This window comes from Phoenix dactylifera, chromosome 17 (assembly GCF_051530095.1).
Source record: "Phoenix dactylifera cultivar Ajwa chromosome 17, Ajwa_hap1_PhDact_Kaust_v1.1, whole genome shotgun sequence".
Classification (NCBI taxonomy): Eukaryota; Viridiplantae; Streptophyta; class Magnoliopsida; order Arecales; family Arecaceae; genus Phoenix; species Phoenix dactylifera.
The window spans coordinates 4,732,232-4,746,393 of record NC_143206.1 but is presented as its reverse complement, the minus strand read 5'-3'; the positions used below and the strand labels follow the sequence as shown (position 1 = coordinate 4,746,393).

General features: G+C 38.3%; 1 protein-coding gene across 1 annotated transcript; it reads right to left on the bottom strand.

Annotated features, from left to right (window-relative positions):
* Positions 1 to 4,834: 4,834 nt before the first annotated feature.
* LOC103718101 (membrane steroid-binding protein 2-like) lies at positions 4,835 to 12,499 on the bottom strand. Its single transcript, XM_008806766.6, has 2 exons — positions 11,972 to 12,499; positions 4,835 to 5,481 (listed from the first exon to the last, which is right to left on the bottom strand). The coding sequence occupies exons 1-2, from the start codon at positions 12,268 to 12,270 to the stop codon at positions 5,151 to 5,153; spliced, it is 630 nt and encodes a 209-aa protein (XP_008804988.1). The 5' UTR covers positions 12,271 to 12,499; the 3' UTR covers positions 4,835 to 5,150.
* Between the last annotated feature and the right edge of the window lie 1,663 nt (positions 12,500 to 14,162).

The following is a 14,162-nucleotide window of genomic DNA, read 5'->3' as shown; positions in this document are numbered from 1 at the left end:
TCAAGTACTTGCGTAGTCAGTTGTGAGTCGAGATAGAATTGACCCCTCCTGCAAACAGGAGATAATGTCTTGTGATTAATTTAGCAAAACCTTGGCCAGGGTAATCCCAGTGAGGAGTCACGGGATATCTAAAGTTAATCACATAATGGATGTACTAATTATAGGGTTGACAGTGAGCTCTAAGTCATCCTGGCATTAGGAGTCAAAGGGATTGAATTATACAGTAACCATAGTCCAGGATTCCAGAATATTTGCTTCGCATATATTCGGCCTATCCAAACGTCGGGTACCATTGCTAGATGGTCACATCGATTAGTATAGGAAGATGTTCCTATACTACCGGCTTAGGTTCGAACCTATGAGGTCACACGCATAGAAGTTTCTAGGTTGATCAAATGGCTGATTGATGATTAAGAATCATTCAGGGGTAATTTGGTCAATTCGATTGACATATTATCCAAAGCAAAAATTGTATTAAAATAATTATTGAATTATTGGAGGATTAATTAGCAATTAGATTGCTAATGAACTCAATTTGATTGAGTAATTGGGCTTAGGTTGAGCCAAATTGAATAGGATTCAATTTGGGCTGCATCAGGGTTTGACCTAATTGGATTGGGTTCAACCCAAGTAGATTGGCTTGACCCAATTGATGGGACTTGATCCAATTGGATTGGGCTTGATCCAAATCAATTAGAAGACCTTATTCGATGAGGATTATGAGTCCAAATAATCAGAATTGGATAAGGAGAAGAATCCCTAAATTTTAGAAACCCATCTTTATCTTCTTGGAGAAGAATGATACCTTAATTTATTCCCAATATTTTCTACGCCTATCCTCTTTATTTTTGGCCAAAAAATTGGCGTGAGAAGAGAGGAGGCGTGGGGCTATAATTTCTATAAAAATGGCACCTTAAATCTTTCTAGAAAGATTTAGATGAATTTCCTAATTTGTAGGGATTGCATGGTGCATGAAATAGGGTGGTCTGCGGCTGAATTTTGGACGCATGAATTCCTATCTTTTAGGGATCCAAAATGCACGAAATTTGGATATGTTTATCTTCTCTTAGCTGCCAAACACCAAAATTTTTTGTAAATTTTATCAGCCAAATTAGTTGGCTAAATTAGGTGTGATACGTGGGGGGATCTTTTGGCTATAAAAGACCCCCATGCCTTGGGTTCAAGATATACCATATTTAGAGGTTTCAAAAAATTCTGAAAAAATTTCCTGAGGGCCTCCATCCCTTCTTCTCCTTCTTCCTCATGTCCATCCTCCATCTCCTTGAAGAACAATCAATGGTTGAGTGTTTAGAAGGAGAAAGCTTCAGCCATTGCTGCGTTCCTGCGCGAGCTAGCACTCCCGCGGAAGACGATCTACCTAGGGCTTCGCGTGTACTTCTCATAGAGGCCATTCGTGTGTGTGGCTGCGAAGTCAAGGATCAGATCCATAAGTTTCTTCCATCATAAAAGGTATTAATCCCACATCAATATTTTATTTTGGAGTCAGGGTCTAGGTCTGATTCCCCGAGGTTTTACCCTCCTTTGGGGCTCCTCACGGAGTTATATCCAGAATCCATTCGATGGATATTCGGAGATTAATCAGAATAGAGTTCTTAAGTTTCAGATCTGATAGTTAATCATGCATGAAAGTTTTAGCATAATTGTTTAAACGATTCCGGCATAATCCTATGTGTTCTTAAGGTGTTGATTTCTAGATTTGATCTTGTAAGCATGCATGAATTAAATTGTTTGATTCGATTTTTCCGCTGCGTTTTAAAACTTAAAAGGAACTACGTATGGCTTGATCCCCCTTATGAAGGGGTACGTAGGCAACCCGATCAGGTTCAGCCATGGTTTTAAAAAAAAAAATCAGCATGCTTAACACCGAAGAACCTAGGATTCACTTTCAGTATACGAGCGCAATCCTTTGCTATTCTAGTGAATGGTACGTCGCCGCCTTTCTTTGAGTTGACTGTGGGCCTACAACAAGGTTGTCCTCTCTCACCCTACATGTTCATTATTTGTGCTGACACTATGTCCAAGGCCCTATGGGCCGTTTCTTTAATGCAGGTTCTTGGGGCCTATAGGCTTGCTCCCAGCGTAGAGCCAATATCACATCTCCTCTTTGTAAGGTGCAGGGCGTGACTTGTGTGCTTCCGTTGCAAGGTTCTCCTTCCTTGTCCCCGACCAAAATCTCATCTTTGCCTCTTGATGGGCTATTCTGCTTTTTCTCTCCTTTTTATCTTCTTCTCTTCGTCTTCTTCTCTTTTCTTTGGGAACCATCCATGGACCCATCTACTGGAGGTCAGTCTTCGATGATAAGGTAGTGGGTTAGGATTCTCCTGACCAGGTCTCTGTGACCTCAGGGAGAATTTTTTCCAAAGTGTCTTTCAGTCTGGATACTAAGATGAGCTTCTTGGGAAAGTTCAACCTCGATGGGATTCAAATGGCATCTTTCATTTTGAGGACTTTGTCCTTTAGTGCCTTGGTCCTTCAAATCGTGTGACTTCGCATGAGGGTACTATTTTAGATCAAAGTGTGGTCACCCAACAAGCAACCCGATAACGACCGCATGCTACTCGCCCTCTCCGATCCTGACCAGAGCAGCCGACAGTCGGCTCTCCAACATCCTCGTGCTTCTCATCGCGGTGCCTAGAATGGGCTGGTTCTCAACAGCAATAGGTACATTAATTTTTAAAATTGTTGACTTCTTTTACTAGTTTCATGATGTATATAGTCCAACTTGGTGTCATATGATTGCCTATGCTAAGTTTATTGTGAAAAAACCAAGACCGGCATAGTGGCTATTATCTATTTTTATAACCGTCAATAATCTAAAAAAAGAAGAAAAAAAATACAATGTTGTTTGCCCAAATCACTATTTAGCAAGTATTTGTTTTCCAGCGCATACGAAAATTTGAATTTGAAAAATTCTTACTTTAAGTTAACTGTAAAATTGTCAAAGGGCCTGTTCGGGTGCCCAGACAAGCTATCTGGTGAATAATCCTGAGTGGAAGTTGAGAGAAGATGCGGCGATTGAAAGAGACGAATTTTAATGTACATGTTCTTCCGGAAACGTAACGCCGTTGCCCATATCCATATGGTTTAACGTTTTCTATTGCATTAAAATTCTCCCCCCTGAATGCATATTGTTGCTGGAATTTGGACCCGGGGGCGACCGCTGGGCCGGGAAGGAGGAGCTCCGGTGGGAATCGGCGGTGATGGGTGACGGTCCGTCGGGGTGTGGCGTCCTCCGGAAGACCTGCAAGCCGGTGGCCGGGGTCTCCGGCGCCGGCCCTCCGATGCTTAAGTCAGAGGGGGCCAGTATAAGAGTGGAGATAGCAGTAAGAAGTTGGAGTTCTCATTGTTCAGCCCCCCCCCCCCCCCAAATGGAGGAATTCCCCTTTTATAGAGGGAGCTGGGTTACCTGTGATGTGACGGGGCAATCGGCCTGTCGTACAGTCTGGCATGCAGTAGAATTAATGTTCGATCGTGTGAGTCAACACCGTTACTGTTGGAGATCAGGCCGGAGCCCTTAAGTCGTCGTCGAGTCATGCCATCATCAGCGATTAAGTGGGTTTGCCGTAAGAGGCTCGACGTCCGTAGACGACAGAAGCCATACGCTTTAATCGTTGAGTGAACCGGAGATCGGGAGAAGTCATACATTTTGATGGCTGAATGAACCGGAGATCATCATGAACCATACTCATTTAATGGTTGAGTGCGCTGAAGGCCTGCAGAGGCCACGCGCATTAATGATCGGGTGTGCCGGAGGCCTGCGAAGGCCATGTGCATTAATGGCTTGACGACGGTAGCAGGATATGGTGAGATTGAGTATCTGGAGTAAGGCTCCTTTAAGGACTTAAGCTGGGGTCGAATACTTAGGCAAGGCATTTCGGAATTCAACGCCTGGTCGGGTGCCGAGCCGAGGCAGTTGCCGAGTCGGGCGTCCTTAGTTTGAGCGTAGTCAGGTCGGTGCCTTCTGGTCGGCGCCTTCCGTTCGGGTGCTTCCTGGCCGGGCGCCTTCTGGTCGGCGCCTTTGTTCCGGGACGACTTGAGTTTTCCCCCAACACATACCTTCTTTAAAAGCTCTCAAATTAACAAGTTGAGCCGTCATCTTAAACCACTGGAAAGGAGTAGAAAACTCTTATGGGCACATTAATGGCGGACATTGCTTTCGTACGGTGAAATATCAACAGTAGAAGGCTACACAATCCTGTACATGGTACACGAATCATCCATGGCCCAGACGAATGCCAAGCTCCCATTCTATCCACGTGAGAAACTATTAGATGGATTAGATCTATGACGGATCTAAAATAAAATAAATCAATCCAATAATTTAAACCTAGAATGAGATGAATCTTTTAAAAATAATTTCATCATAGATCTGCGATGAAAATATTCCACTTACTAATTTCTCCTAGGCACATGATACAATCCATGATCTATACCATACCAGGCTTGAACCACACCAACCCGTCCTGAGAACTAAAACCCAAAACTTCCCACAAATTGAAGAATAAGAGCACGGTCCATCCGTTCATCCATTTTGTTTTTATGTCAGAGAGTAAACAAAGGGAAACAGATAAGGCAAATACTAAGGCTCCTTTTGGGCACTCATCAAACTTCCAGAATCCTCAAATCTTTGACATTCTTTTATCATCCTTATCAATGGGGACAGACCAAGGATGCCAAACACATCAAGACTGTGTATGAAAATGAGGGAAGTGAGCCAAAGTAGATTTCATCAATCGGGACTTGCTTTCAGTTCTTGGAAATGTTTGCACAGCCCAATCTCAAAACATTCTGAAGAAATTAAGCCAGCGTAAGATTAAAACAGAACATACAACTCCCTCACTATTACAACAAGCACCAAGTACAACCTGGATATAGTCCAGGAATTGAAGATTAAAGAGAAATCATCATGTGGACAAAAGACGCAAAAAGCCATTCGGAATTCCAATGGATAGAAAAGATGCACATATATACATAGGCACTCTGGTTAATAGGGATGTGATGACCATCATTCGCTCGTATAATTGGTTCCAAGAATCAAACTGGAGCAGACATTTTACAGATCACTCTGTAGTGGAATTACTTTCTGCTAACTAGACAGAATGATGGAATTCTTGCAGTGCTTCATGCCTTCAGTTTCTCCTCACATTGGATTCGATACCATTAGCTTCTACTTCAGCATTTGCATCCACTGTATCTCTATGCAATTCTTGATTCAATTCTGTTTTCTCAACACTTCGGTCACCATCCCCATCTCTGGTTTTCTCAGAAACAAGTCTCCCAACGTTCACATACTTCTCCTTGAATTTCTCTTCCCAATCTTGTAGGACTTCCAGTTCTGATGTGCCTAGTCCTTCCAAATTACCTGTAAGGTCATTGGAATCAAAGGACATCAGGGCCAGCGCCCGGCTAGCATCCCTCCCAGCAAATAAGGCATATGGACCACCAGGTCCATAAAACATCCTGCAGGAAAATGAGAGAATAAAGTGAGTCAATCAAGAGTAAGCATTTTACCCAGTGGAGATGTTGTGAGATCAAGAAAAAATAAAACTTGTTTATAATTTTTGGATGTGGATAAACAAAACAAGGTATAGCCATATCAACTTGTTCAACAGCAGATCACAGAAGAATACATCTCATTTTTCTTGAAGAATATCTAAGAGTCTAAAATCTAAATAGAATAGCAGTTAAACACTAAAACAAAGCACATAAGAACTGCAAGGGATAAAATCAATAGTAAAAAAATCATAAACAATCCAATATAGAGGACAATTTATATGGTTGCCCCATTTCCTAGTTCCATACACATTTCAAAAGCCGGTTCCCAAAAACTACTAATGAAAGAAAAACGCCAAACAATCTTGGTCAGCAAGCAAAATTCATCTTCACATCACATGGACAAGTATCCTAAAACAACATCCCCTAATCTAAACATTCTAAAAGCAAAAGTAATCAGAGCACCTCCTCATGTGATCTACATCTATGGGCAGTTTTCGAAAAAATCATAAAGTTTAAACTGGCAAGTCTGCTACTAAATAATAAGCCAATAAATATGATAGTTGACAAATTAGTTACAAGTAGTTAACTCATTAGTCCAAGTTGCCATTGAGTTCACGGGCAGAGCCACATTGTAGTGACAGGGAGCCACAGTCTCCCCAGACTGCCAAACTCCAGAAAGCTCTTTAGGTACTAAGTTGCAGGCCTTGTGGCCCCACCAGGCCCCTGATTTACATGTCCAATATTGCTGAAAAAGAAGTTCATGTGCTCATTGACATATTAAAACAAAAAGGAGAGAGAGGAGGGGGAAGATACCGTCAAACACTGAGATGGTAAAGACAACATGTTTTCCGCATAAGGTTGTTAAAGGGTGAAAGGAAATCTCAATACAAAATATTCAATGTTCATATCTACAGATCTTATGCACATCAGAGATAACTCATAGCAAGACTACATGACTCAAAATGTCCTTTGTATAGGACTTGGATATATTGCCTTATACTTCACCTGTTCTCTTGTTGTAACAGATTACAGCAGGGCAATATAGTATATTTATATACCCGCAGGCTTCGGCAAGATGTAGCTTGAAATCCAAATTGGATTTTAATGACACTTATATATATCTAAAGTAATAATGAATAGACTCCATAAGGAAATGTATCAAAATTCCATGTCATAACTATTTGCCAGTTATCACTAGGCATGATTAGGCATGTCTGTATGCACGTCTAATTGTATGATAGTATGTATGTGTCTGTATTTACGCGTACGTGTATCTACATGCATATGCACTATGTATACATGTGTGGACAGTTAAAACACATGGAGGTTATAAAGATAAGATTTACACCATTGTTAAGACAGAACATGTATGTACACTAGCCGTCTATTTGCACATAGGGACTGTTTGTTTGCATGCAGTTGATCAGATTGCAATTGCAAATGCTGTAATTAAATTACAGGCATCTGAAACAGCTGTTTGGATGCTTGCAATCTCAATTGCAGGCTGCATTTTAATTGGAAAAAAAGGTCCAAATTTACAATTAGAGCTGCTTCCAAAACTGGATGTAATTCTAATTACAACTCAAGTTGCAATTTGAAGTAGCCCTTTTGAGAATCCCTCCTACTCTCTAATCATTGAAATTTAATATTATATAATTTTAACACATTAAATATATATTACTCATTATAACAAATCCATTATAAAATATATATTTATTAATATAATAATATGTAACTATGCAATATCAAGTAATTTTTATAATATTATATTATTATAATAATTATTATTAAAATGTTATAATCACTTAATAATATAACTATTATTATGATCATAATATACTTATTGATTTATTATTTATTGTAACATAATGATTCATATTATAATCTAGACACAATATTATAATAATAATCATGATCATATAATAATTACAAGTAGATACTAATTTCGAATTATTATATTAATATATATTATAAATATATATTGATAATTATAAGTTCATCTACTCTCCTTCCGTAAAGATGGAGGTCTCAATCCTACCAACTCAAAATCGATAACAGGCATTCTAAATTGATGATGATCTAAATCAAAAAAGAAAAAGAAATCAAAATCATGTCTTTTGGAAGCCTCCTACTCATACATCAAATGCACCCAATCATCGTGCTTGAGTGTGGCAAACTATATCATAGGGCATGCGAATTAAAAATCAATATAGCTGATTATTATCTACATATTATAAAGCATGCATGTTCTAAAATTTAATAGATTTGGATGCTTCGAAACTATAAATCATGCAAAACATTATATCGAGCCATTTGGATCACTTGATGCATAGGCAAAATGACCATCAAAAGATATAATTTTTGGCTTCAAAATAATTTTTTGATGAACAACATAATCAACAGTGTGGATCCTGCATTTGAAGTCTCCATCATTGATTTTGGATTGGTAGGATTAAATCAATCCTTCCCAAAGGCGAGTAGACAAACTATAATTAAAATAATATCTAGTTTGGTAGAGCTAATGTGTAGGCACCTGCACAACAACCAAAATAAGGTTAGTCCTGAATGGATGATCAAGGCTCGGCACTGATGATCTGATCCATGGGAAGTGATGTACTATCTCCAAACTGCTTGCTATTAAAAATCATGTGATATGGAGATCTCCTGCCTATGCATCCAGTGGTCAAAAATATACATCATTTGTTTTATTTGAAAAGTCTATTTTTGACACTAGATGTATGACCTATGCAAAGGCTAGGAATTTTCAGAGCATATGATTTTTCAACAATAAGCAATTTGGAGATGGTAGACAACATCCAATGGTTTAGGTTATTAGTGTCAAGCCTCGCTCCCATATTAGTGGTACTCTATCTAGCCAATATAATATCAAATTATTTTATAGTGATATAATTACTACAGTAATTACTGTTATAATAATCATATGATAATTTAAGATAATTTAATAGTAATATTAATTTTCTATTACAATTATAAAAAATATAATAGTTATTGTACCATAACCAAAAAAAAAGGCAAACACTCACTATTTCCAAGGGGGTAACCTTACTAGATTATTTGCAGCATTACCATATCTCTATTAGCGCCAAACAACCAAATAACTATAACTGCATTTGCAGTTTTCTTTTATAGACAACTAAATAGAAACAGTTTTTGCAACTATAGCTCCAATTACAGCATTTCCAATTGCGGCTTGTATTTAAATTGCAGGCAAAGAAATGACCCCATAATGGTAATTTTTTGAAATTCTAGAATAAATGAAATAGTATCACTGTCTAAAGAAAAAACCAAATGAAACTATCACATCTATATTAGGTAAAAGAGCTAGCCTGAAACGCGAGAACATCACAGTAAAGTTAAAATTCTTTTTCCATGAATAATATTTGAGAAAAATAATACAATACAAAACATACATATCCATGAGATCATTCAGTCATGGCACTGTCAAGTACAATAAAAACCAAGAATGATGGCTCGATATGCCAATAGTTATCCTAATCAGAAATATATGAAAGAAGCAGTCCTTAGATTGGACATGGGGACAAGTCATGAAAAGCCAATAGTGGGAAATGAAAAATGGTTATATCAAAACAAGCAACAGTCATTAAAGAAAAAAGATGGGAAACCATAGAATATCCACCAGGAAACAATTAACAAGTTGGTACGTGGTGTTTTCCCATTAGTTTCTCCTTAATTCTCTTGTAATTTTTGAAAGATATTGACGAATGATAAATCTTTACAAGCTGGTTCTTTGGGCATCTACTAAGTTTTGTACTCTCATTCCCCCTCCCAAGGGAACAGCTTCAAATCCATTTCCAAAGTCCAAACAAATTTCCAAGGAATTTTAAATAGAATAGCAACCATATTCCCAATAGCAATAAAACAATAACTAGACAAAGCAACATAAGTTACCCAAAAACCATTGAAATTAATCTTCAAAAGATTATAGCATTGGTTTCAAAACCATGAACCATCAATCAAAGAGAACTCTAGTAATTCAAGAATACCACAATTATCTTGGTGACAAGAATCAAATAGTGTGATAAAAAATTATCGATCAATTGAAGCCGAAAGTAAGCTTACAATTTGACAGGAAGCTTGTACTGATAAATCATATAGTTACGGTCTAGGACTAAAAAACTAGTGGTCAGTTACGCATATGCTGATAAATCAGTGTGTTGCTATCCTAAAATCAGAAAGTGAAAAGCATGTCTTCTTCATCTTTATGTTAAATTTCAATGAATATCCAACCCTTTTGGATGACATGGATGTACACTTTTCTAATTCAGATGAAAAATGAAGAATCTGACATACTTTTATCTAAAACACAGGCTAGGCAAGAATGATCTATCCACCTCAAATATGGTCATCATATGACCAACGAATACTGTCAGATGATTCACCCTTGTCAATGCTTTTAAACTGCTACTAATGTCCTCGGTCACTACCTCATAGGTCACGTTCTGAATTCATAACTATGTTATTACAGAACTTGGCCACTACCACATAGTGTCAGATCCTGTCAAAGTCATTTTGACACCACCATCTCACATTTTGGTTAGCATTATTAATCTGAATTGCAATAAGATTTAATATAACATCTGCTTCAAATCTCAAATCATATTTAAAATATAAAACAGCTGAAATGTAGTTGAGTCAATGACCTGATACGGCTAAGTGCTACTTCCTGAGCTTACCAGAAAGAAATTGGTGTAGAGAGGAAGGAATGCATTTAGTTCTTCATTAAACCTTATGTTCCGGAATTGTAGTCCACTCTTTTTTTCAATAACTAAAAACTAACCAACAGAAGGTTTTTCCTTTCCCACCTAAACGAAATCTCTTCATCTTCATCTCTTTAAAGATATGGTTACAGGATTGAGAAGGACTTCTAGGGTGTTAGGCCACTTGTTTTCAACTCCACAATAATCAGCCAAAGCAACCACTCTTATTATGTTGCAATCTACTATCTTTAGCCTCCCTCTCAATCAAGTTAGGACCCAAATTTCAAGCTGGTACCAATTTGATCTTTTGGTCCATTATAACTTAAGTCAGAGGCCAAAATAACTCGCATCCATTTCTTAACAAGAAATCATCAAATCTTATCAACAATAATCACATAAAATTATCAAGATAATCTACAGAATTCCTAAATAACTTATTGCAACTTTTATCAGTGTTTTTTTTTTTTTTTTCGGGGGGGGGGGGGGGGGGGGGGGGGGGGGGAGTTTGCACCTTAACTTTTGTCTTCATCATGGGATCTCTTCAAATTGGTACATATCAGCTTCATGGTCTAGACTTCCATCACAACTCTGATTTGATGCACCAACTAAACTAAAACACTATATTATTCAAAATTTGATCAGGAAGGGATCTGAAACGTTCCAAATGATATAAATAACAAACTGTTGAATTTCAAGAAGGTTGCCTGAGAAAGAGAATAATGGCATGAGAGTTAGTGACATTGCCTATAAAGAGTTATTGTCACCTTCATCTTAAACAGCCAATGGAACATTGCAAAACAAGAAGATCATAAATAGCAAGGTCCACATTTCCTTGCAACTCAAATGGCATAGTCTCAATCATTTGATTCCTCCCCATATACCATGGTGCCCGCAAATGCCAATTACATATCAGTTGTATAGACAAGTAACAACTGAAAATATTAGTTGACACTCATATACAGAGGTAATTAAATAGAAGAAAAATAACTTAAAGCGTTTCAAGTCTGATGACTTTCAAGCTCAGAATTAAGATTCCCAATAATCCAAGTGGATGAGCAATCTATGACTTCATCTCATAGTGCTATTAATCACAAGGCCTGTCTGACAAATTCAACATAATATGTCCCAGAACTTCTGTGAGTTTATGAGTATTGAGAAAGCCAACTATCTCAGAACTCCCTACCAAACTTTATTTGGATAGGTTGTTTCTAGTAAGCAAAAACCTCAGGAATGTGGGAAATCACAGTTTACTCCTGATCCTCCCTCTCCTTCCCTCCCACCTCTTCTCTTCTATCCACACGTCCATGTGGAGACATAACACCAGTAGCTGCTCGAGCATCCAAAACAAGCCTCCAAACATTTTTTTTGATAATCCATGAATCTTCATCTCATTTGAGGATATGATTTTCTTTATGTCCCATTAATTCATTAAACAATCTTAAAAGTTTAACAAACAGTAATTCCGTATATATACCAAACCATCTGAAGCAAACATCTTGATCTACTAGGAGAAAACTGCAAAAGTCAATCTAACTGAAATAATGAATAAAAGGAATAAGCTTGACTCTAGGAATTTAACACGAAGGATAAATCTACCGTGATGAACAAATTATAACAAAAACTAAAGTTAGAAGAAATTAGCATCTCAAAGGCATCAAAAAGAAGGCCCTTTTTCAAAAGACGGCACAAATTCCATTATAGAAACGCGCTTCTACCTTCCGTTGGAAACGTCGTAGATCTGGCCCTTGATCGCCATAAAGAGGGGCTTCCTAGGGTCGGTTCCGTCGTAAGCCCGCAGCTCCTCCAGCGTCATCTCACCCATCTGGACGGGCTCCGGCGGGATCACCGGCTCCTGCGGAAGCGACCTCTTCTCCGGCGCGGCGTCGGGGGCGACGAACATCCCACAGACGAGGCGGTAGACACCGACCATGAGGGCGAGGATGGTGAAGAAGGCGGCCGGGGAGAGGCCGGTGTAGGAGTGGATCGCCGCCGCGAACGACTCGTAGAGCGCCATCGCCGGAAGGAGATGGATGTATTAGTGTGAAAAGGCTTCGACGAACAGGGAGGTTAGGATTTCCGATGGAAGGAAGTAAAGGGGGGGTCAATACGGGCGGTTTTGGTGGGGTGAGGGTTGGTGGGAGGTTTTCTTTTCAACCTTCCTCTTCGTGGGTGAAGTCTTGAAGAAGAAGCCTTTTTTGATAGACGTGAAGCGGAAGCTTTTTTTTTTTTTTTTGGCAGGAGGCAGATAGACTGTGGACCGTGGGACGGGGAGGTGGGAAAGGAGAAATTATTACGTAGACATAGTCTACCACGCCAGCCAGCCGAATAAAAATTAGCCACATCAGCTAATATAAACTCCTACGGCTTTAAAGTTTAGCCATGGTTAGAAGAGTTCCCAAAAACAAAAATGGAGAAATATATCGAGGACGAAGAAGAAAGATTATGAGGAACGGGATCTAGTTAACTAATGCTCTTGATGTTTAAATAATAAAAAGTTAATTTATACTTTTACTGTAGTTATCACCAGAGAAGCAATACCATGTAAGAAATTATGTCTGATCAATCCACTTGAGATTAACAGACATCTCATATAAGTAATATAAGGTACCGAAAACATCTCCTTTTATTTAAGTATTATTTGGTCAATCCTTATTATGAGCATGCAGTCACTTTTGGAATAGGAAGAGAACTGCTAATGTTATGTTAATAGATTAGCAAAACTGGTAAGGGGAAAAAAAGGTTGAGAAGGCCATCGCAAATGCTCTTTGTGATATCTCACCCTTTTTCTCTATTTCAATGGAAGTTGTTGTAAACAAGATTCGTCGTCTCAGCACCGGACTCCGTACCGATGCCACACTAACACAGTATTGGTATGGTATGGTACCGAATTTTTTTAGTATATCGAATATCGATACGTCATCCATACCGAATACCGGTACCGAACTGATACGGTACGATATGCTCTATATCGTCTGGTTTAAGCTGGTATGATATACCTTAGCTGTAAGCCATAGGGGTTCTCGTAGGATAGTTTTGGAATCTGTGGATGGTGCTTGCCCTTAATCCAAGGAGCTAATCTTTCCATGCTAGTCTAAGCAAAATGGACATACACCCAAACTATGTATTTTAAAATTTCTCATGTATAAAAACATACTTTATTGGGTGTCAATAGATTTAGTTGGTAAAATTGCCAAGAAATGTTACACATTTGTTTCAGTTATCACCCATAATTTACACATGCTAGTTATTTTTCTTCAATTATGAGGCTATCATAGCTTTCTACTGGATACAGATTGTTAATTGTCTCATGAGATTAATTACTACTAAAATCAGAAAAAATATATTTGCTCTTCTTAATGCATGATCAGATTGTCGAGGATACATATGGCTTTTTTTAATGCAGATGCTATATGATATCGGCTGTGTCTCATCTCCAAGTCCATACTGATGTAAACTAAAATGCATAATGACAGCAGTCAACTCTAAAAGAACCGGAGAATAAGAGCACTCACATGAGCAAGGAGTCTCACCGAGTAATATAAAAGCTCTTGCTATTATATTCACTAGTTATAAGCCCTTGGGAAACAATAAAAAAATATTATGCTTATGGAACAGGATATAAGTCATCAGTTATCGTTAACCACCATTACACTTGCACAGGAATTCGAGTAAATTCCTATTATTCATAATATCCTTATATACCAAAGTTAGGGCCTTTGAATTTGTTTTGAATGCCGTTAGAATGTCATAACCGTTATCGTACCTAGAAGACGCTACTCTGCATCAACATACAGTAGTTAGTGTAACATATACAGTGAAAGAGCTGCAGAGGAAATCTTCCCAAATATTTCATTTGCAAAGTTGAAGAAGAAAGCATCTTCTTTTCTGATAGAATTTATAAGTCAC

Coding starts and splice junctions, on each gene's coding strand:
- LOC103718101 (XM_008806766.6), bottom strand. CDS start 12,270: ATGGCGCTCTACGAGTCGTTCGCGGCGGCGATCCACTCCTACACCGGC. Junction 5,482..11,971: donor TACGACGTTTCCAACGGAAG/GTAGAAGCGCGT, acceptor ATTTTCCTGCAG/GATGTTTTATGGACCTGGTG.